The sequence below is a fragment of the Macrotis lagotis genome, chromosome X (genome assembly GCF_037893015.1).
Source record: "Macrotis lagotis isolate mMagLag1 chromosome X, bilby.v1.9.chrom.fasta, whole genome shotgun sequence".
In the NCBI taxonomy this organism is placed as follows: Eukaryota; Metazoa; Chordata; class Mammalia; order Peramelemorphia; family Peramelidae; genus Macrotis; species Macrotis lagotis.
This window is the reverse complement of record NC_133666.1, coordinates 681,422,089-681,444,370: the sequence shown is the minus strand read 5'-3', so window position 1 is coordinate 681,444,370 and position 22,282 is coordinate 681,422,089. Positions and strand designations below refer to the sequence as shown.

Below are 22,282 nucleotides of genomic sequence, written 5' to 3'. Positions count from 1 at the left end.
CTTGAGATCAGCCACCAGGGAATTACTGAGCAAGCATCCTCTTGTGGAAAGCTAAAATTGTTCCTTAAGTCTCTGCTTAGGGTTGTTAAGTGTCTCTCTGGAAATGTTCAACTTCCCCAGGTTTATTTTCCCTCATACAATTCTCTACTTTCTGGATCATGGTATTTCTTGGTTATTACGAATCTTTGTCAATAGTGGTGATGCCACATGTCCTCTTTTCCTTACTCTCTGTATGCGTAGTTTCCTCCTATTGGAATTTAACCTCCTGGAGGTCAGGGACAATTTTGTTTTCTAATATTTGTATCTCCAGTGCTTAGCACAATCCTTTTTTCATTCATTCATTCATTCATTCCTTCATTCCTTCACTCATTTGTTCATTCCTTCATTCCTTCATTCATGGTCCATGAGGTCCCTTTTAGCTTTAGCTTTATGATTCTGTTTTCAAGGATGAGAAGCAATGTACTTCATGGAGGGAACATTGACTTAGGACACAAAAAAATCAGGGTTTGAATCCCAACCCTCCTTCCTAAAATGGATGTGATCTTGGGCAAGACCTTTTATCCTCTCTGTACCTCAGTTTTGTTCCCCAGAAAATGACTAGTCTAGATCTTCCTAGTTCTGATTTTCTATGATTTTTTTGATCCTTTCAGTATCAAGGACAGAAGTTTTACTGAGCTCAGAGTTTGGGCTTCTTCTGGGGGGTCCGATTTCTAGCCAACAGCACTTTTGGGGGTAACCTTTATAGCCCAAAGAGCACTTGAAATTTTAGGATGTTAGGAAAGACCCACCCTGATGGGACAGTCCATTGGAGCTTGTTTCCATTCCTTACCAGTGGTTAGCCAGTTCATCAGCATCTCCTCTTGCTATACCAGTTGGATGTCTCATTTTTGCTATATCTTTGTAAAAACTGGAGACGATGCTGAAAGCAAAGAACTTCTGGAAACCTCTTTCTTCCCGCCTCCTAGAAAAGAGGTTGCAAGATGGGAAGAGAATCAGAATTCCATCTTGGCCAGTTCCTTCAAGATCTAGCTCAAATGTAACCTTTTTCAAGCAGGAAACAATACCTCCTCTGAAATAACAGGATCACTCTTCAGTCTTTTGTATTCTACTTAATTACCTTCACTAGCACCTCAGTTTCCTCCTCTGTGAAATGGAGAGTATTGTAGCATCTCTCTGAGAGGGTTGGCCTGATCATCAAATGAGAATTAATGTTTGCATAGTATCTTTTAAACCTTAAATCACTATGTAAATGGGAGCCCTCAGTCATCATGGAAACTCTGAAGCCAGGAACCTTGTACTATTTATCATTATGTTACCAAGGTGTACAGCAGCTAGGTGGACTGGGACTGGAGTCTGGAAGAGCTGAATTCAAATCCAGCCTCAGACACTTATTAGTTACGAGACCCTGGGCAAATCCTTTAACCTCTATTTAACCTCTGTACCTCATCTGTAAAATGGGGACATCCTAGAGAAGGAACTGGCAAACCATTGCAGCATTTTTGCCCATATTTTATGGGCACAAACAACAATCCCATTGTGTGAAGAGAGAGCCAGCCTTGGAACCCAGAAGACACAGATTCAAATTCTGTCTCTAACCTATGCGAACCCTAGGCAAGTCACTGGATCTCGCTTTGCCCTCAGGAATTTCTTCAAGACTCTAACTTGCAAAATAAGTTCTGATCTACTAATGAAATCACCACTTCAGTGGCTATCCCTACCCCTAACTTATAGAACATGGTCAAAAATTGCCCAGGATAGGAGACCCTGAATGGGTTCACTAGCTGGAGGAAGCAATTCTTACATGAGAGGGATCATGAATCTATTGGAGGGATCCCCCAAATGTGTCTAGGACAATGTCCAGGTACTTCATTTCTATTGAGTGTCTATTTTGGGCAGGGGTTGTGAATAAAAAATAAATATAAACAGCCCCTGCCCAATAGGAGCTTACATTCTTTTTAAAAACAAACACACACATAAAATTAAATAAAATATACAAGGTCACAAGGAAGGGAAGGGAATGATTTGAAGAGTATAAATTAATCAACAATTATTAAGGATCTACTTGGTGCTGGGGTAACAAATACAATAGAACAGAATGGACTCCTTGATGGCAGGACTGTTTTTCATCTTTCTTTGTAACCTTAGCATTTAGCAAAGAACCTGATATATAAAGTAGGCCATAAATTCTTATTGCCTTGACTTAATATTCTATTGGGAGCAAAGTATAAATGTTTATAAATGTACATGTGTATATATACACATATATATTTATATATGTTGCAAATGAATGAAAGAAAAACCTGCTAGAGTGAGAGAGAAAATTGTAGATTCTATTCACAAACCTTGCAAGATACGGTTACCTTACCTGGTGTGAGGCATGAGGTGGCCTTGGAACATCAGGTAATTTATAGTCTTCAGAAACTCCCCTCCCTCTTGGATTTTTGTAGGCTCTCAGAGTTTGAGTTACAATCTAAGAGGTCCACCCATTCCATGACATGCTCCTAATATGATCCCCCCCCACATCATACGATGCATGATATGCTGATGAACCTCAATCATCACAGGGTGGGGGTTAATATTCAATTACCTAATTGAGCAAACTCAGTTGCATTAGAGCAAGATCTCTAGGTCACTCTTGACTGTTTGAGAACCGGTTTTGGGTTTGCCATCTCTGGAATGGGATTGAGAAAACTCTCCCAGTTTTGTGATTGACTGGGCCATTCCCCCTTTGTAATAGATTCCCTAAAGGCTCCCCTCCACCCTGTGAAGACCAACACCCTACATTCCTCACAATATATAAATAAAACATTAGACAAAATGAATACAAGGAAGATTTGTGATGTGCTTTCTGTAGAAGCTGGAGAGGAGTAGGAAGGTGTCAGGTACAAGTGGAGGTTCCAAAAGGTAGAGGTAGGAGGGAGTACACTCCAGGGCTCCACAGGTGTAGAATGGGATAGGACCAACATGGAAGGGTAGGGAATGGTGGCCAAGGGTGTATCTCCAGCCTATACTTCCTATAACTTAGGGCTAGAGGGTTTCTGAGCAGAGGCATGGAAAAGTAAATATCAGACCTTTCCTTGGTTATGTGACTAATGCTGATCTGATTATGTCTATGGAAGAGCTGGAAAGAGATTGGAAAAGGGTCCATGCTCAGCACTTGGACAGATGATGAGAGTTTAGTCCTATCTGTTGGTCAGGGTAGGAGTGGTGGAGGTTGAAGGTTGAAGGAGAGAGAGAAAGGTTGGGTACTTAATCTTTTTTTTTATCAAACTGATAAATCAATCACCAATAATTTGTAATTAAACACCTACTCTCTGCTAAATACTGGTGATGCAGTTTCAAAAAGTGAAAAGATCCTTGCTCTCTTAGGAACTGGAATTCACTTTAATATTGAGTCCTTTACCTCCCCCAAGGTAGACACTCAGCAGCTTAGTAATTGCTTATGAAATAAATGAATTTTTTATAGTATCATTTATTTTTGTGGGACTGGTCCAGTGGGTTTATGCCCATGGGGGTTGTTGTTGGTGGTGGTGATGAGGAGAATACATTGGCTCCAAATGCAGCTGAGATGCCAGATGTGGTCCAGATGGGCAGCTGGCATTAGCAAGAGATTATGAAGCAATAAGAGGTGATTGTTAGTGACTGAGGATGAAGCCAGAATATTGATTTCTCTCTTAGCTTCTCCTTGAGGAGACCAGTCAATCAACATCAGTGGTAGATTCTTATCAGGTGCAGATCCATATTTTAGAGGTTCTTGGATGGGGAAAGGAGAAACAAAGGGATGAATTTGGGAAGGACCCTTATTCAGTCACTGGCCAGATCCCAAGACAGATATATTGAATGTACAAACCAATATTCCCTCATTTTTTTGTCAGGAAAGCCAATAGAATGTGTGTGCTTTACTTTCAGGATATATTTAAACACTTGCCACAGAATAGGTTTTCAGCACGACGTTATTATTCAAGCTGTTTTGTTCTCTTCCTTTGGCCTTGACAAAAGGAAGCTGCTTGCCTTCAGGGTATAAGCCCTTCTTTTCCCACTCTCATCTCAAAAATCGACATGTGGCTTAGGGGGGCAAACTCTGCCCCTGGGATTCATTCTTTCCCTTGAACTCCCCTGCCTTCCTTCTCCCCCACCGATAGCTTGCTGCCCTGCCATCCCTCTTTTCAGACCTGGTTCTGTCAATCACCCCTCCTCATCCCTTCCTGAGCCCCACATCCCATCTAATATCAGAGAGGTGTGGCAGCATCCTTGAGAGCACTGAGGGGGAGAAGGGATTTGGCTACAGCTCATTAGACAGCCCAGATGTGCCAGAGGTGGGCTTTGAACCCAGGTATTTCTCATTCATATCAAACTGACCATACTACGCTGCTCTATGCTGCTTTTATCTTTTCTTCTTTTTAAAAATTTATTTATTTATAAATCTTGAGTTTCAAATTCTCCCTTTCTCAACCCCTGAGAAGGCGAGGTATATGATATCAATCCTACATATGAAATCAGGTAAACATATTTTCATATTAGTCATATTTCAAGAAAATGAGAAAATTATACTTCAATTTGTACTCAAGAATTCATCAATTCTTTCTCAGAGGGGGATAGTTTGTTTTCATCATGAGTTCTTTGGAATTGCCTTGGATGATTGTATTGATCTGAGTCACCAAGCTTTTCACAGTGGATCACCATTACAATATTGCTGTTACTGGACACAGTGATCTCCTGGTTCTTCTCATTTCACTTTGTATCATTTCAAATAGGTCTTGCCAAGACAACTAGATGGCATAGTGGATGGAATATGGCCCCAGAGTTGGAGGTCCTGAGTTCAAATCCAGCTTCTGACACTTACTAGCTGTGTTACCTTGGACAAGTCACTTAATCCTGTTTACTTCAGTTTCCTCATCTGTAAAATGAGTTGGAGAAGGAAATGGCAAACCACTCAAGGAGTTTTGCCAAGGAACCATCAAATGGGGTCACAAAGAGTAGGACATGACTAACCCAAAAAGCAACAATTCAGCCATTTCCCAACTGATGATCATTCTCTTAATTTCTAATTTCTTAATTTCCTTGTAAACATATAAAGAGCTGCTACGAATATTATTTGTACATATAGACCATTTTCTTTTTTCCTTTTTGGATCTCTTTGGGTAAAGACCTGGTAGTGATATTGCTGGATCAAAGAGTATGTGGAGTTTTATAGACTTTTAGGCATTGTTCCAAATTGTTCTCTAGAATAGTTGTACTAGTTCACTTCTTTATCAACAATTCATTAGCGTCTTTTTTTTCATTCATTCCCTCTAGCATTTGTCACTTCCAGTAGTTATGAAATGGCACCTTAAATGTTATTTTAATTTTCCTTTCTGTAATCAATAACCTACCTTGCAAAACTGAGTGTAATTATTCAGGGGAAAAATGGTTATTTAGTGAAAGAGGGCTTTCAAGTATTCTGTTAAAAAAAAAGATCAGCATTGAATAGAAAATTTGTTCATTCACAAGATTCAAGTAAAGAATATAAAGGGTAAGCATGAGAGTAGTCATAAAGATGTCAATAAAGTTAAACTATACATTTATATTTCTATATGGGAAGATATTATAGATATTTTAGGGCATTTTTTTCATATGAGTGTAAATGGCTTTGATTTCTTTTGAAAACTGCCAGTTTATATCCTATGACCAATATAAATTCAACTCAGTTCTATATAGAGTATATATTATAGGAGAATTATGCTTTTATCAGAAAAACATATTTTGAAAATTTTTGATATGACTTCCCTATCTATAGTGCCTTCTAGAAAGATACAGTTTTCATGATTATCCCTTTTAATTAGGACTATTTTTGCTTTTTGTTTTATCCGAGATCATGCTTGCAAGCCCTGCCTTTAGTTAGGCTGAAGCAATTTTTGCTCCGGGTCTTTATTTTAACTGTGTCTTTCTGTTTTAGGTATCTCTTCTGTAAATGAGATGTTGTTGGATTCTGGTTTCTAAGTCATTTTGCAATCTGCGACTGCTTCCATTTTATGGATGAGTGTGTCACATTCATGTTCACAATTATGATTACTGTATATTTTGCTCCTTTCCATTTTCTTCTAGTCTTTTTCTTTCTTTTTATCCTGTCTCTCTTCAAAAGTCTATTTTGCTTTTAACCACTGTCTTCCTTATTGTGCCCTTCCTTTACTGATTCCCTTCCCCATTTTCTTATCCTCTTCTTTTCTGTTCATAATTGAGCATATACATATATCATATCTCTGTCTCTCTGTCTCTCTCTCTGTCTCTCTCTGTTTCTCTCTCTTTCTTACCTCTTTGAATTAATTCCAATGTGACTAAAGTTCAAACATTACCCACATCTCCCTTTTTACTCTCCATTATAAAAAATTCCTTTTTATATATAAAAAAATTCCATTCTATTTCGCCCTTCTCCTTCCTCCCAGCACATCCCTCTTTCTCACCCATGCATTTTTTGAAGATCATTCCAATAAAATTGACTCACACCCATTATCTCTGCCTATATAGATGCCTAACTTCCCTAATAATGATAAACTTCTTAGGAATTACATGTATCATCTTCTCATATAGAAATGTAGACAGTAAACTTGAGACCCCTATGATTATTCTTTCATGTTTATGCTTTATATATACTTCTCTCTAGGCTTGTGTTTGAATGATTCTGATCTTTTTTTAAAATCAATACTTCTTGAAAATTCTCTATTTCACAAAGTATCAGTTTTTCTTCCTGAAGGATTATACTCAGTTTTGTTGGGTGGGTAATTCTTGGTTGTAATCCTACCTTCTTGCCTTCTGAGATAGTGTATTCCAGGCCCTCTGCTCCTTTAATATGGAACCTCCTAAATCTTGGGTGAATCTGACTGTGGCTCCACAGTATTCAAATTTTTTCTTTTTTGGCTGCTTGCAGTATTTTTTCTTTGACCTGGGATCTCTTCCATTTGGCTATAATATTCCTGGAAGTTTTTGTTTTAGGATCTCTCCTGGGAAGTGATTGGTGTATTCTCTCAAGTTCTATTTTATCCCCTGGAATTACCATATAAGGGCAATCATCTTAGAGGAAACAGGTGGCACGGTGGATAGTGAGCTGGACCTGAGTTCAAATCCAGTCTCAGATACTAGCTGTGAAACTGGAGAAATAATTTTGCCTCAGTTTCCACAACTGTAAAATGAGAATAATAACAACACCTACCTCCAGGGTTGGGGATCAAATGAGATGGTGTTTGTAAAAAAGTAATCAATCCAGTGCTTGACTCTTTTTATAAATGCTTATCTCCTCCCCTTCCACCCCTTACCTTTTCTTCTTCAGGATCCCACCTTTCTCATTGACTGTCTCTTACCTCCCATGTCATGGTTGAACTTGCCCTAATTTCAGAATTTCAGTCCATATTATTGGACAAATTAAGCTTTGGGCCAAGGCATAGAGAGCAGCTCAAAGGACCATTGATGGTGATTTGCTGCTAAATGTTCAACAGCCTCTCTGACCTACTTTTTTTTTAAGGTTTTTGCAAGGCAAATGGGGTTAAGTGGCTTGCCTAAGACCACACAGGTAATTATTAAGTATCTGAGGTTGGATTTGAACCCAGGTACTCCTGACTCCAGGACCAGTGCTCTATCCATTGTGCCACCTAGCCTCACCCCCCAAGACCTACTTTTAATGTGCTTTTATGCCTAACTTACCTTTTTTTGCATTCTGTAATCTCAGGACCCATACATTACTTGGCTAGTAAGAGTTTAATTCATGCCTTTTCACCCATTCATAGGATGGGGAGGAACTGGAAGTGACCTTAGATGTTGTCTGGTCTCACTCACCCCTTTTACAGATGGGCAAACTGAGACCCAGAGAGGTTAGCTGGTTGTCCCAGAGGGATTGGCAAGTCCCCCAGCTAGTGAGAGGCCTTTCTCTGAGGCCTATCACCCCATCTATGGAGAGTCTTACTTTGTGAGAATCTCTAGTCTGTCCTGTAGGCAGAAACCTGCCTCCTGGGCAATGCTGAAGAAATTGGCTCGCATATTAGCACACACGTTGATCTTGGCATCTGACACGCTAGAGGGATTGCTGCAGAGAGAGAGAGAGACAGGAAGAAAAAACAACCCATGAGGCTGGGATAGGTTCAGGTGAAGTGAGGGATGAAGGTGTTTTGGTTGGCTTGGTTTTTGGTCTGGGCTTTGATTTCTCATCTTATTTCTCATCTCTACTTATTTAGATGAGCATCTTAGAAGCAGCATGGGGCACTGAAAGGTTAAATGACTTGCTCAGGGTCATACAGAAGACACATACCATAGGTAGGATTCAAACTGAGGAATTCTGAACTTCACATCCAGTCCACCCTTCTCTATAGCACATTGCTGCTCAAGGACTCATGTGCTGATAGATTCCCCCAAGAGTAAGTCTGGTCTGTCACAACTCCTGGATGCAAGCCTAATGAGAACTGAACTAGAGTATTGCTTTGATTCTTCCCTCCCAATCTCTCCCCACCAGGTAGAGCCTAAACCATGGTGTGCATCTTTGGGTACTTATACCCTGCTGTGCTCCCTTTCCATGGTGGGTACACTCCTGATCCTCCACTCCATTCCTTCGAATTTCCTGGCGGTGAACTATATCCTCCTGAAGGCTTCCACTCCTTCCCCTACAATTCTTCATTCCCCACGTACAAAGTTTCCTAGTTACAATCACCTTTCCCAAATTCCCATCTTTCTGGGGATCTCTGGGTTTCTACTTCTGCTCTGAGACTCCTGCATCTCTTCACCCTATTTTTGTAGGAGATGGAAAGCAACAAAGATATTGCTAATGCTTGGACGACAGTAAGTGTTTTTTGGATTAATTTTGATTAAACTACTCAGAGGATAATGCTATATAGTCTGTCCACTTGAGATCAGTGTCTAGGGCAAGTTAAATGATGGGGGTAGGATGGCAAGTTATAGATTTCAGCAGACTTGGTAATGATCAAAGAATCTTAGAGTCAGGAGGTCTGTTAGACCCCATTTGACCTAATGGGGACTTGAGCAGAAAGCCCTCTCCAAGGGATTGGTGGCCAACAAGGGGTCTTCCAGCTTCAGCATGAAGATCCCCATAAGCCACTAACTCTTCAGGACGTTCTGCTTCGGAATTGTGGTTGTTGAATCATTTCAGTCGTGTCCAACTCTTCATGACTCTATTTGGAGTTTTCTTGGCAAAGATACTGGAGTAGTTTGCCATTTCCTTCTCTAACTCTAGTTACAGATGAGAAAACTGAGGCAACCATGGTGAAGTGACTTGCCCAAAGTCACACAGCTAAAAAGTGTCTGAGGCCAAATTTGAACTCAGGAAGATGAGTCTTCCAGATACCAACACTCTATGAATTATGGTACCGCTAGTTGTTCCTACTTGAAATAACTCTGAACATTCAGAAATTTTTTCTTATACCGAGGTGGAAGCTTTGTCACTTGTACTCATTATTGTCTAATCCTTCTGTCACTCAAATCCTTGAAGACAGTTGCTATGTCCTCCTGCTTTTCTTCTCCGGGCTTAAGATTCCCACTTCTATGTCATCCAGTATAATGCCTTTTTTAGTGATGTACATAATTTAACTTTACAGACAGAGCCTTGCTTGATGTAAATGTAGGGAAGACTATTTAGGGTTGACCTGGTCAGAACACACCAACAAAAGACTATAGTGCTTTTGTTGCTGGCAGATGTGTGTAATAATAGCAGGAATGTGGCTCTGCCTGCTTCCTATAGCCTTTTATTCTTGGCCCAAGATTTATTTGCATGAGAACTAAGGCAGATTTGGGGAATGAGGGATCTTTTAACCCCAGGTCCCACAAAGTTCTTATGGAACTTCATAAAGTAGAACTGTTGTGATACACTTTGTGGATACGATCTCAAAATCCAGACTTTTATAGTCATTAAAAAGATTTTTCTAATGTCAAGTGAGGTAGTTGTTTGGGACCAATGGACCTCAAACTGGTATCAGGGGAAAGGGAATGAAAAGAATGAGCTTATGAAGATATCTGCTACCCTTTTCTGGTTGTCTTGTTTGGATGTTTTAGCTCAAAACCTTATTTAGAGTAGGATGAATATAGGATCATTTTAATCCTTCCTAGGGTGAGGCTTTCTAGCTTTTCTACACCTGAGGTTAAATGTTGTTTATTCAGTTGTGTCTGACTCTTCATGGCTCCATTTTGGGTTTTCTTGCCCAAGATTTTGGAGGAGTTTGTCATTTCCTTCTCCAGCTCATTTTATGGATGAGGAAACTGAGGCAAATAGGGTTAATAGAGTCAGCTAATAAATGTTTGAGGCTGGATTTGAACTCAGGTCTTTTTGACTCCAAGCTTACCACTCTGTGCTTGGAGTAGAGCAGTATGGAGAAAGACAATGCCACCACTGCAGGATACTGACAGCTCTACAGTGTCTGAGGGGTAATATTGGAGACATATGGCAAACATATGGAAAATTCTTAATAAGCCACTCTATTCTCAATGATGAAATGTTTTATTCTTAATTCATAGTCAAAGACTGAGGTATAAAAGTTTAAGACTGGATGTGTGTTGGGAGGGATAAGGGTTACACGAGGAGGTGAAATGCTTCATGTTGTTGTGTGGTCTATATGTGGTACAGGGGTCCTATAGACTTTGCTCATGGTTCAGAAGGAAGCTTGAAAGTAGATTTCAAGATGCATTCTCAGATTGAGAAGTTTGTTTTGGGGGGAATCATGGAATCCTAACTCTCTCGTTCTTGTGGGTGGTGAGAAGCTTGTTTTGGGGGAAATCACAGAATCCTAATTCTCTTGTTCTTCTTGTGGGTGGTGAGAAATTTGCTTTGGGGGAAATCACAGAATCCTAGCTCTCTTGTCCTTCTTGTGGGTGGTGAGAAGTGGGAAGGTGTCTGAGAAGTGTTCATGATGCCTTCAACAGAACAGGACTGAGGATATCACTTCTTCCCATGATTGAATGAGCCCAGAGAGATTATGGGAAATTCCTGGTGTTCCACAAGTGTTCTGAATACTGTTCTCTCAAAGAAGAGCCTTGACTCTCCTATCCCATCCTATAAGAATTCCTAGCCAAGCCCCTGGACCCAGAAGTAGCAACATCTCATCACCCTTGCTCTGGACAGGAGTATGAATGAAAGTGGAAAAGGGGGAAACGGGGATACTTTAGACATGTGGATTGAAGAGATGGTAGAAGGTGGAATAAACCACATATTCTCTTTCCTCTCTCCATTTGTCTAGATAGTGTATCTGAAATTAAGTACTAAGAAAGACATCTTAAATTCCCATCATCAGTATGGCACTATAGACATATAACTGGGTTGGTGTATATGTAATTAAGTTCAAGGCTATTAGGACCCAAACAGAACTGGCTTCCAGAACCATCTGGAAGTTAAGACTTGTAAGCTGCTAGAATTAACAGCAACAACTCAACAATAACTATCCTTAAAATTCGGATTAGTTTGAGTTTGGATAAAGTGATAACACTGATCCTCCCTGCAATATGGCTCCCTAGCCATAGGGCATAGATGTCCTCAGCTTTGTTTTGTTTTTTAGGTTTTTGCAAGGCAAATGGGGTTAAGTGACTTGCCCAAGGCCACACAGCTAGGTCATTATTAAGTGTCTGAGACCGGATTTGAATCCAGGTACCCCTGACTCCAAAGCCGGTGCTTTATCCACTCCGCCACCTAGCCGCCCCTGTCCTCAGCTTTGTAGCTCTCTGTTTGACATCATTTCTCCAACTTGTCTATTTGATATTGGCGCCCTGACCTAACAAACCTAACCTATTGGTGTCATCTGACCTAACAATCCCACCTAAGAACTTGGGACCTTGCCATCTGACTCACTAACGCACCATGAGGATTTCTGGGATTTTCCATGTACCCTGAGGCTGAATGATGTTTTATGTAGAATATAACCACTTGACAGTAGGAACAGTTTTTCTTTTGCTGTTTGTCTCTCCAGAGTTTAGCACAGTGCTTCTCATATAATACTGGAATAGTAAAAGTTTTTTGTTCATGCATTTGTTCCCTCTCTCCTTCTTATGTCTCAAAAGTCGAGATCTGTCACCATCCCTGTTGCTCATCTTTTCTACAGGTCCCCTCTTTCCTCTGACACTGTCACTTTTTATCACTTTACTTTTTGTTTTTGCAAGGCAGTGGGGTTGAGTGACTTGCCCAAAGTCGCACAGCTAGGTCATTATTAAGTGTCTGGGGTTGAATTTGAACTCAGGTCCTCCTGACTCCAGGGCCAGTGCTCTATCCTCTGTGCCACCTAGCTGCCCCATGTATGGACTTCTGCTATAGCTGTTAGTGCATCTGCCTGCTTCAAGTATCCCAGTTTCCACTCCATCCCTCACTCACTTACTAAAGGAATCTTCCTAAAATTTGGTTCTGATCACATCACTCTTCCATGTAATAACCTCTGATGGTTCCCTATTATCTCTAGGAACAAAGATACAGATAGGGAGTAGGGTGGAAGGAGACTGGGAAAGTAGGAGGGGGCTGAGTTATGAAAGGCTTTGGATACCAGGGGATTTTATATTTGATTCCACCTTCTGAAAGAAGAAAGTCCTGAATTCCCTTATTGCTAGTACCTCCTGAGATGACTCCCAATTTATCCTGCAATCTGGTTTATTCATAGCTGTTTGCAGACTATCTCCTTTATCAGATGCCAAACTCCTTGAGGGTAGGGACATTTTTCCCTGGCTTTGAATCTCTAGTGGTTGCCACGGTGTCCAGCACACAGTAGGCACTTAATTCATGCTCATTGACTTGATGTGAAGCTTTTTAGATTATCAAGATCCTTGATAAAATGTGGCTTCCAGAACTAAGATAATACTTGAAAAGTGGTTGATACAGGGCAGACTAAAACCAGACTGTTCCCTATCCTAATGTGGGCATGCTTTCTTAATGCAGTTTGGGATTTCATAGTTTTATTTCCCCAAGACAGACTTTGAGCTTGTGGTCCCCTATGGCCCTCAGATCTGATTTCTCTTTCCTCCCCCTCCTCCCTCTCCTTTCCTGATAAAGTGAAATTGAGTCTCGGTGGCTAAGGCTAACATTTCAGTAAACAATGGCTCATGGATTCTTACACACACACACACACACACACACACACACACACACTCTATCACACTCACCCTCCTTACTTACCTTTTAGGCCGCCGAAAACTGTCTGTGCTGCTGCTACTTGACTTATCGGTCATGCTGTAAGACAAAGGATTGGAAAACTTTAAAAATTTACCACTTGTTTGGTCCTGTGTTTCTTTTGATTCAGAGCCTTTTCAGGAACATTTTAGACTCATTTCCTCCTCTGAACCTTTGCTTATGCTGTGCCTCCCTTCCAGAGTCCCCCAATTTTGGTTATCTTTTAAAACTCTGCCTCAGTGCCAGTTTTCCCCTTGGCATCCAATCTCATATTTTTCTTTGTTTGCTGTGACTATGCTTTGTCTTTGCAAATGTGTAAGAAACTCCTAGAGGATAAGGGTTTCATTTAAGATTTCTCTGGAGTCTTCAGGGTTAAAGGACAGGGCTAGGTACAGAGTTGTGATGGAGGATCAATATATCTTCGGATAAAATGTTAAATAGTTTGACTTAGGATCCCAGGACTAACTTATCCTTGGGTGCCATTGCTCCTTGACTTCTAACAAATGCTCTACCCTCCCAAAGCCTGGCGCCACAGAACTTCTATATTCAAAGTTTCCCATTCTCCAAGTTCATTGCTTTAGACCTCAGATGTCAGCTTCATCCCTATTAAATGTGAGGAAATACCCCCCTCCCCATTTTTTTTCCATTTATTTCACCCATTAAAAACTCTACTGGTCATCATTCTTAACCAAATGAGACTGGTAAAGAAAGTGGAGTAGGTGCAATGACTGACATGGGGGGAGAAGAATTTGGGACTTTTGAGTTCCTTTTAACTCACATTAAGGAGGCCTGGTTAGAGAGATCCAGTCTCATTCATACAGGATTGAGTGACTTCCCAGTTTTGCCACTAACATAAAATGGTAGCTCAGGCAAAGTCACCCCTCTTCAGTCCTCAGTTTCTCTATCTCTAAAATGGGAATGCTATTGGTCTAATTTCTAAGATTCTTTCCATCTCTGATAGTTCATATAAAAAAGACAGAAACAGAGATACTCAGAATAGCAAAAATTCCTAGAAGCTATCTTATCTGTACAATGAAATAGTAGAAAATCCCTTCTATTCCAAAGAAAAGTACCCTAAAAGTGGGAATTCAATCTCTCCTTGAAGACCTCCACGGAAGGAGAACTCACTGCTTCCCTGAGGCAACCTGTTCCATTCTTGAAGTATTGTCAGTCTTGAAAAGTTTTCCTTTTATTCAGTTGAAATTGGTCTCTCTGTAACTCATATTCATGGCTCCTTGTTCTGTCATCTTTCTTTTTCTAAACCTTCAGATCCTAGAAAGCAGTTAGCTTGTCCCCCTGCTGAGGGCTCTCTTTTTTAGGTTAGACAATCACAGCTCCTTAAATACACCCAAATAAGGCATGATCTTGAGGTGTCATGACCATCCTTGGACTTTTTTTCAATTTATCGAAGTCTTTCCTATGATGGGGTTACAGTGCTTAAAAGGATGGCCCCTTTTGTCTAGATCTAAGTCACCTGGGCAGAGTTGAGTAGGCCCTGTTTACCTTTCATGGAAATCACAAATCCCAAAACATAAAAATTGCTTGTATTTTAATAACAGTTTTTCTAAAAAAAATGTTTTTTTCTTAAAGTGAGATAATCTCTAAAATACCCCTAGAGGGCAGTGAGTCCCTGTTTACTTTTAAGAAGAACCTGAAATTAAGAACATGTGGAAATATCAAGCTGTGTGAATTGACCGAGAGAATGATTTTTTAATCTATAAGACAAAGAAAGTACAGATAAATTAAAATAATTACAATAAAATTTTTGCACCAATTAATGTTTCTGGTTCTCTCTCTCTCTCTCTCTCTCTCTCTCTCTCTCTCTCTCTCTCTCTCTCTCTCTCTCTCTTTCCCTCACCTTGAAAAGATTTCCCTGCCCAACTGTGATCTTTCCAAAAAAAATGATTTTGATTCACATTCCAGCTGTGATCAAAAGGACCTGAACTTGCCTGTCTTGTAGCATCAGGCTCCAACTATCATTAACTACATTGGGAAATATGCAGAGAGAAGAACCCCCAGATTCCAGACCTCCTAGACTGGGGGTTGGACACCCCTCTCCTCTCCATTCTTTTATTATTACTATCCCCATCACTCAGGTTTACAGTCTGAGTGTAATTCCCAATTCTTTTCTTATTTAGCTTCCTATTATCCTGTTTCTAGCTTGTCTGTATATATTTTTTTCTTCCTTTAGATTGTAGGTTATTTGAGGGAAAGGATTGTCCTTTTGTTTATATTTGTGTTTCTAGAAGGTAGCACTATGTTTACCACATGGTAAGATCTTTTTCTTTTGGCAAGGCAGTGGGGTAAGTGACTTGCCCAAGGCCACACAGCTAGGTCATTATTAAGTGTCTGAGGTCACATTTGAACTCAGGTCCTCCTGACTCCAGGGCCAGTGCTCTATACACTGCACCACTAACTGACTCCTCATGCTAAGCTCTTAATAAATATCTATTGGCTGGCTGACTAATCAGTCTGCAGTGTATGTCACCCACCTGGACTTTTGGGCAGTCTCCCTTAAGATCATATCACTTTTAAGAGAGGGCTTGAGGATGGACACAGTGCTGTAAGACAAGAAACATTTGTTAGCGTGGTCATAGGATCATAGATGAGACCTGTAAGGGATCTTAAATGCTACTTTTCTTTAAAAAAAATTTTTTTCACTACTTTTCTTTTTATGGATTTTGCAACTTTCTAAAAGGATCTTCACAATGGCTCCACGAGGTCTTCATATTACAGATGAGGAAATGGAGGCAAACAGAGATTAAGTTACTTGGCCAGGATCACACAGTAAAGTGTCTTAGGGGGTGTTTGAAACCAAGTCTTCCTATTTGTAGGTCCAATGCTTCTTCCACTAAAACCCACTCCTGGGGTGCTAAACTCTAGTAGAGTTGGCAGAACCAAATGAAAACATTAATAAAATAAATAAATAAAAATTCTATTGCTACTTGCTATGCTAATTTCCTAGAGTTCTTTGTTTTGCAATATTTGTGTCTTCTGTCTGACTGATAAAAGAAAATTCATTGATGGGGGCTTGTGGTCTATAGGTTTGAGGAAGTATAGACCCATAGAAAGCCTTAAAACAATATAGATAATAACAAATTTTAGAACTGAGAGGAGTCTCAGCCATCATATAGCTGTTCCCTCCTCTATTTGAGCAGTAACTCCCATAATAACATAGTTGAAAGGGCTAGGATCCTGCTAGATGACCCCAAAGGGAGTCATCCAAACTTTGTATGAAGATCTCCAATGAGTATGATCTTCCTAGTAACTGTTTGGATTTTGGTCTTGCTGTGTATACATAATGCCTCTGTGACCCTGAGCAAGTCACATAAACCCCTCAGTTCACTAGGTAACTCTCAGGGAATATAAATTGTGGAATGTGACCGTGGATGGGAGATTTCTTTAATGGAAGATTTTTATACCATGAAATCACATGATTGAGTTAAAAAAAAACCCAACCAAACCCAAAACAACAGAAAAATCCAAACAGCTTAAATTCTTCTCTGATGTGAGATGAAGGATAGATTAGTTGACTTTCTAAGATTCCTTCTTGAAGTTCCTTCAAGTGGCAGAATTCTGTCATTTTTTGACAAGGACAGGGATTATATTTATAGGGTGAAATATTTATAGGGTGCACATGAAAAATGGGACTACTATTTTAACCTCTTCTCTCTTCCAATGAAATATTTGTAAAACACTTAACATAGTTCCTTGGAAACAGTAAGAATTACATTCTTATTTCCTACTCCTTCCCTTCCTCTTCTTCCCTATGCATATGAAAACCCAAAATATTTAAATTTGGGGGCAGCTAGGTGGTTCAGTGGATAGGGCCTGGAGTCAGCAGGACCGAAGTTCCAGTCTAGTTGCAGACATTTCCTAGCTGTGTGATCCTGAGCAAGTCATTTCATTCTGTTTCCGTTTTCTCATCTGTCAAATGAGCTAGAGAAGAAAATGGCAAATCACTCCAGTATCTTTGCCCCAAAAATCCCAAATAGGATCATGAAGAGTTGGACACCACTGAAATAGTACAGAACAGAGATGAAGTATTGGAGTCTGAAGCATCTCCATTGCCTAGATAACATATGTTCCCTAAAGGTGCCCCCTTTCCTAGTTATGTCCACTTGGCGATATGTATATTTGTGGGAGCTCCTGTCAAAGTCTATGGGGAAAATTCTATTGTTACTTTACTTGCTGTGCTAATTTCCTAGAGTTCTTTGTTTTGCATTATTTGTGTCTTCTGCCTGACTAATAAAAGAAAATTATTGATGGGGGCTTGTGGTCTATAGGTTTGAGGAAGTGTGGACCCATAGAAAGCCTTAATCTGCCCATTCTGAAGATCCTACTGTGAGAAGGGAGATCTTAGCCTGAAGTATATAGACCTTGGTAAGGCTTCCAATATGGCAGCATTTTGTGTCTCCCAGAGATTTCCCTTTTTGAGTCATTCTTCTATTGTTTCTCTGGTGTGCTGGTCCATAGGGATCCAAGGTGGAGAATTTGTGCCTGGTGCCCTCCCAAGGGACTAGGGCATTGATTGTTCTGAGTTTCTTTTCTCCTGGGGTGGTAGGAGTGTGTGTTTGCCAAAAATCCAGGGTGGTGGCCTGAATGTTCAGACTCAGTGTCTTTGGGACTTTAGCCAGTCCTGGCAAACTCTCCCCTCTGAATGAATCTGCAGGAAAAGGGGGACTTACTCCCTAACATTTCTTGCTCCCAAGCTATCCCACCAAACCAGCAGGGTCCTCTACCTTGTGAATTTTTTACAGTTATCATCTTCTGCACAGATTGTCCTTCTTGCTTCTTCACGCACCATCTCCATGAGCTTCAGAAGATCTGAGGAAAGTGGAAGAGGTCATCCCATGTGGGACCCCGTTATTGAACCTCATTAAGATCCTCCCTTGCCCTCGGTCCAGTGTTATGAAGGGAAATCCATTGCCCCTTTTCTACCACCAAGCAACTGCTATCTTCAGGTGATTTTCAGAAGAGAAAGTTGAAGATGCATTTAATCCCATTCAAGAGAAAATGATTGAATGCTCACCATATGCCAGTTAAGAGGCAATGTGGAGCATGGACGGGGAACTGGTTTGAGTTCAGAATGATCCGAATTTAATCCTGCCAGTGATACAAACTAGCTTTGCGATCCTGGGAAGGTTAAACTGACTTAATTTAATCTAACTTAACCTTTCAGGACCAGAAGAAGCTCTCTGTTCAGGGGAGGTTCCAAGCTGTATTGGTAGAGATGGGTATTAGTCTGGGCATTCCTTTGAGAAGTGAAATCAATGATATGGTGTTTAAACCACAACAAACTCTATTAGGCACAGGGGGCTTACATTCTCCCGGTGGGACACATACACAGATAAGACATCACAGCATGTAATTGTTGTTCAGTTATTTTCAGTGATGTCTGGTTCTCCATGATAGATTTGGCAAAGAATACCAGAGTGGTTTGCCATTTCCTTCTCGGTTCATTTTACATATGAGGAAACCGAGGCCAACAGGGTAAAGTGACCTGCCCAGGGTCACCCAGCTAGGAAGTGTCTAAGACCAGTCTTGAACATAGGAAGATGAGTCTTGCCTTCAGACCCAACACTCTTTCCATTCCATAAGTGCCATATAAATGTTAGTGAATATAATGCACATTTTTCAGTTGAGGAAACTGAGACAAACAGAGGTCAAATGACCTGTCTAGGGTCACTCTGGGCAGATTTGAATTGAGGTCTTCCTCACTCCAGAACCAAACACCTAGCAGCTTCTCTTTTTATGGTCTTCCTTCCCCTTTGCAAGTCTCACTGTAGAGAAAGTGATGATTTCTGATTTCTATTCCTTTTCCCTGCTTCACTATTCCCCATCCCCCTAGACTATAGAAGTGCACACCCCACCTATGTCTAGCACCTCACACAGGAGTGGTTGGAATGCCAATTGGTGAGAGCCAGTCTGATTCCCTGGAAAGCCTGGAAACATTCTCTGAGAGGATCATTTATAAGGTTCCACATTTCCCCTTGCCTGCCACCAATTTGTACTTGAAAAGAATGCCTTTGGGCAGGGACTGTGCCCGCTAGTATGGGGTTTCATCTATCATGTAGCAGAGTTTTGATGTGCACAAAATAAGAACAGAGTCCTCCCTGTTTCCTGAGACTAGCCTGGAAAAAAATTGAGGGGGAGAGGATTTCAAGTGGAATGTTCACTGATGATAAAAGGGTCCTGCAGAACCCCCTGTGAAATGTAAACACATTGGGCAAATAGTCACAGTGTTGGTGCCAGCTGCTGATTCCTAGGAAAGAGGTGAAAATCATTTCCCTTCGTTTCCTGGGGAGGTTTGCGATCACCAGTGGAGGGGAGGGCTGATGCCATTAACATGTGACAACAGAGGCTTCTCTGGTGGACCCTGGAGAGTCCCTAGGACCCTTACAGGGGATCCATGAGGTCAAAATTATTTTTCACAATAATTCTATATTATTCACCTATTAAAATATTCTACCCTTTTCCAACTACCAATATAGAGGAGTTCAGATTTTTCTTCATTTTCTTCAACCAAAATCCCAACTGCAGAAGCAGATATGAGAATTCAGTTGTTTTTAATTAAGCCAGACTAGTAAAATAATACTTTCCTTACCTATTTTTTCTGTTGGAAAATAGTTACTTTTGGCACAAATATTCATGTTAACATAATGGATTTATTATTGTTATGTTAAACGAATTAATAACTAAATATTTCTCAGTTGTAATTTTTAGTATAGAAATTAAAGGTTCTTTGTCATCCTCAATAATTTCTAAGTTTGTAAAAAAGTTCGACAATGACTACTTTACAGAAACCTACCCAAAAGCAACTGTCTTTGTTTGTTTTTGCAATAGGGTTAAGTGACTTGTCCAAGGTCACATGACTAGGTTACTATTAAATGTCTGAGGCTTGATTTGAACTCGTCCTCCTGACTTCAGGGCCAGTGCTCTATCCACTGTGCCACCAGAAGCAACTGTTCTCACTTTCAACTAAACCATTCCACACTGATGAGTAAAATCCTTCTGATCTGTCTTCTCCAACAAATTGTCTACTCTATCATCTTTACTCTTTTATTAATCCTTAATTGCTTCCAATCTTTTGGTTGCCTTCAAATATGCCCATGACTTCCCCATCCTCAAACAACCTTCATTTGATATTTGTTCCCAATAGTTTTAATATAGCTGAAATTTTGTGTCTAAACTCCATTTCCTTTCCTCTCACTCACTTTTTTAATGTCTTACAAGTCATCATTCCACCCAAACTGTTCTCTTCAAAATTGCCAGTGATCTCATACCGGCCAAATGTAATCCTTGACTTCTCTGTTGTTGACTATCCTCTTCTCTTTTCTCTAGGTTTTCAGGGCACCAACCTATTCTGGCTTTCTTACCTAACAACTCCTCCTTCATTGATAGATCTTTATTCATGCTATGCCCACTGATGGTAGCATCTCTATTCTAGTTTTCTGTCCCTAAGAACAATTGGGTGGCACAGCGGATAGAGAGCTGGGCCTGGAGTCTGGAAGACTTGTCTTTCTGAGTTCACATTTGGCCTTAGATACGTTCAAGCTGTGTGACTCTGGGCAAGTCACTTACCTCTGTTTGTCTCAGTTTCCTTGTCAGTAAAATGAGCTGGAGAAGGAAATGGAAAAACACTCTAGTATCTTTGCCAAGAAAACCCCAAGTGGGGTCATGGAGAGTTGGACATGACTGAAAAGTGACTGAATCACAATTCCTATGAATTCAATTATAATCTCCATACAGATAAAATTTCACATCTACAGTCAGCCTTGTTATAAGACTTGTTTTGAAAACATGAATTTGTTTCATGGCTTTGATATATTAGGAAACAATTTGAGATTTTGTCTGGGAGAAATAGTGAGAATATAGAAAAAGGCAATGTTCCATAACTCAAAAGTTACAATCCTTCTGATAACCACTTCACAAGCAAAACATAAATTCTACACTATCAAACACAGTCCCCTTTCAGAGTTGAGGCCAAGCAGCCATCCAAGGCTGAAAATGCTGCCTCTATTTATGTATTTCTTAACTATTTAACTAACGGATGTAAAAATTGTGCTACCCTTTTTATTACAGTTCTTCTTTTAATGTATCACTGATGACGTGGTGCAGAGGCTCGAGCACCAGATCTGGAGTCAGGAAGATCTGAGTTCAAATCCAGCCTCAGAAACTTATCAGCTATATGACCCTGGGTGAATCACTTCACCTGTTTCCTCATTTGTAAAATGAGGTGGAGAAGGAAATGGCAAACCACTCCCATGTCTTTGCCAAGAAATCCCCAAATGGGGCCATGAAGAGTTGTAAACGACTGAAAAATGACTTAGGAACAATGATGAAGTTTTTGAATGTTGTACACCTTACCCTACATTCCCCAAAACTCTGTAGTTTTTATTGCGTAATTTTGCATAGTGCCATATTTTAAAGTGTGTGTATGTCAATTTATAGGAAACTGTACTTGTCCAACCCTAACTCCCCTCCAAACCCCACTTTTAGTCTCTCGTCTTCAACTGATTTAAAATCTTTTTTTTTTTTTTTAGTTTTTGCAAGGCAGTGGGGTTAAGTGACTTGCCCAAGGCCACACAGCTAGGTCATTATTAAGTGTCTGAAGGCGCATTTGAACTCAGGTACTCCTGACTCCAGAGCCGGTGCTTTATCCACTATGCCACCTAGCTGCCCCTAAAATCTTTTTTTTTTATTTATTTAAGGCAATGGGACTAAGTGACTTGCACAAGCTCACACAACTAGACAATTATTAAGTCTCTGAGGTTGGATTTGAACTCAGGTCCTCCTGACTCCAGGGCCAATAGTCTATCCACTGTGCCACTTACCTGACCCTCAACTGTTTTTGAGACATTTTGAACTGGATGTTGTGTAGACATCTTAAATTCAACACATCCTTTTATTGTATATTTTATTATAGAACCTATTCTCTTCTTTCCCTTCCCCCATCCCTGTCCTCTTTTTAGTTCCCCTATTCCTGAGTTCAAATCAGGCCTCAGACACTTCCTAGCTGTGTGACCCTGGACAAGGCTTCATCCTGTGCCTCAGTTTCCTCATCTGTAAAATGTCAGAGAAGGAAATGGCAATCCATTCTAGTCAGTTTGCCAAGAACTTTCCCTATCACCATCTTCCCAGTGACCAAGGCTTGCAATCTAGGAGCCA

At 40.4% G+C, this 22,282-nt stretch overlaps 1 protein-coding gene across 1 annotated transcript in view; it reads right to left on the bottom strand.

The window, feature by feature from the left end:
• The window catches only part of CCDC60 (coiled-coil domain containing 60), a 114,555-nt gene that overhangs the window by 5,888 nt on the left and 86,385 nt on the right, over positions 1 to 22,282 (bottom strand). Inside the window, exons 9-13 of the mRNA XM_074202248.1 lie at positions 17,854 to 17,938; positions 15,604 to 15,672; positions 13,118 to 13,171; positions 7,934 to 8,053; positions 830 to 961 (exon numbers count right to left, since the gene is read on the bottom strand). Coding sequence (XP_074058349.1) covers positions 830 to 961; positions 7,934 to 8,053; positions 13,118 to 13,171; positions 15,604 to 15,672; positions 17,854 to 17,938 — 460 coding nt within the window. The remainder of the gene's footprint in view (positions 1 to 829; positions 962 to 7,933; positions 8,054 to 13,117; positions 13,172 to 15,603; positions 15,673 to 17,853; positions 17,939 to 22,282) is intronic.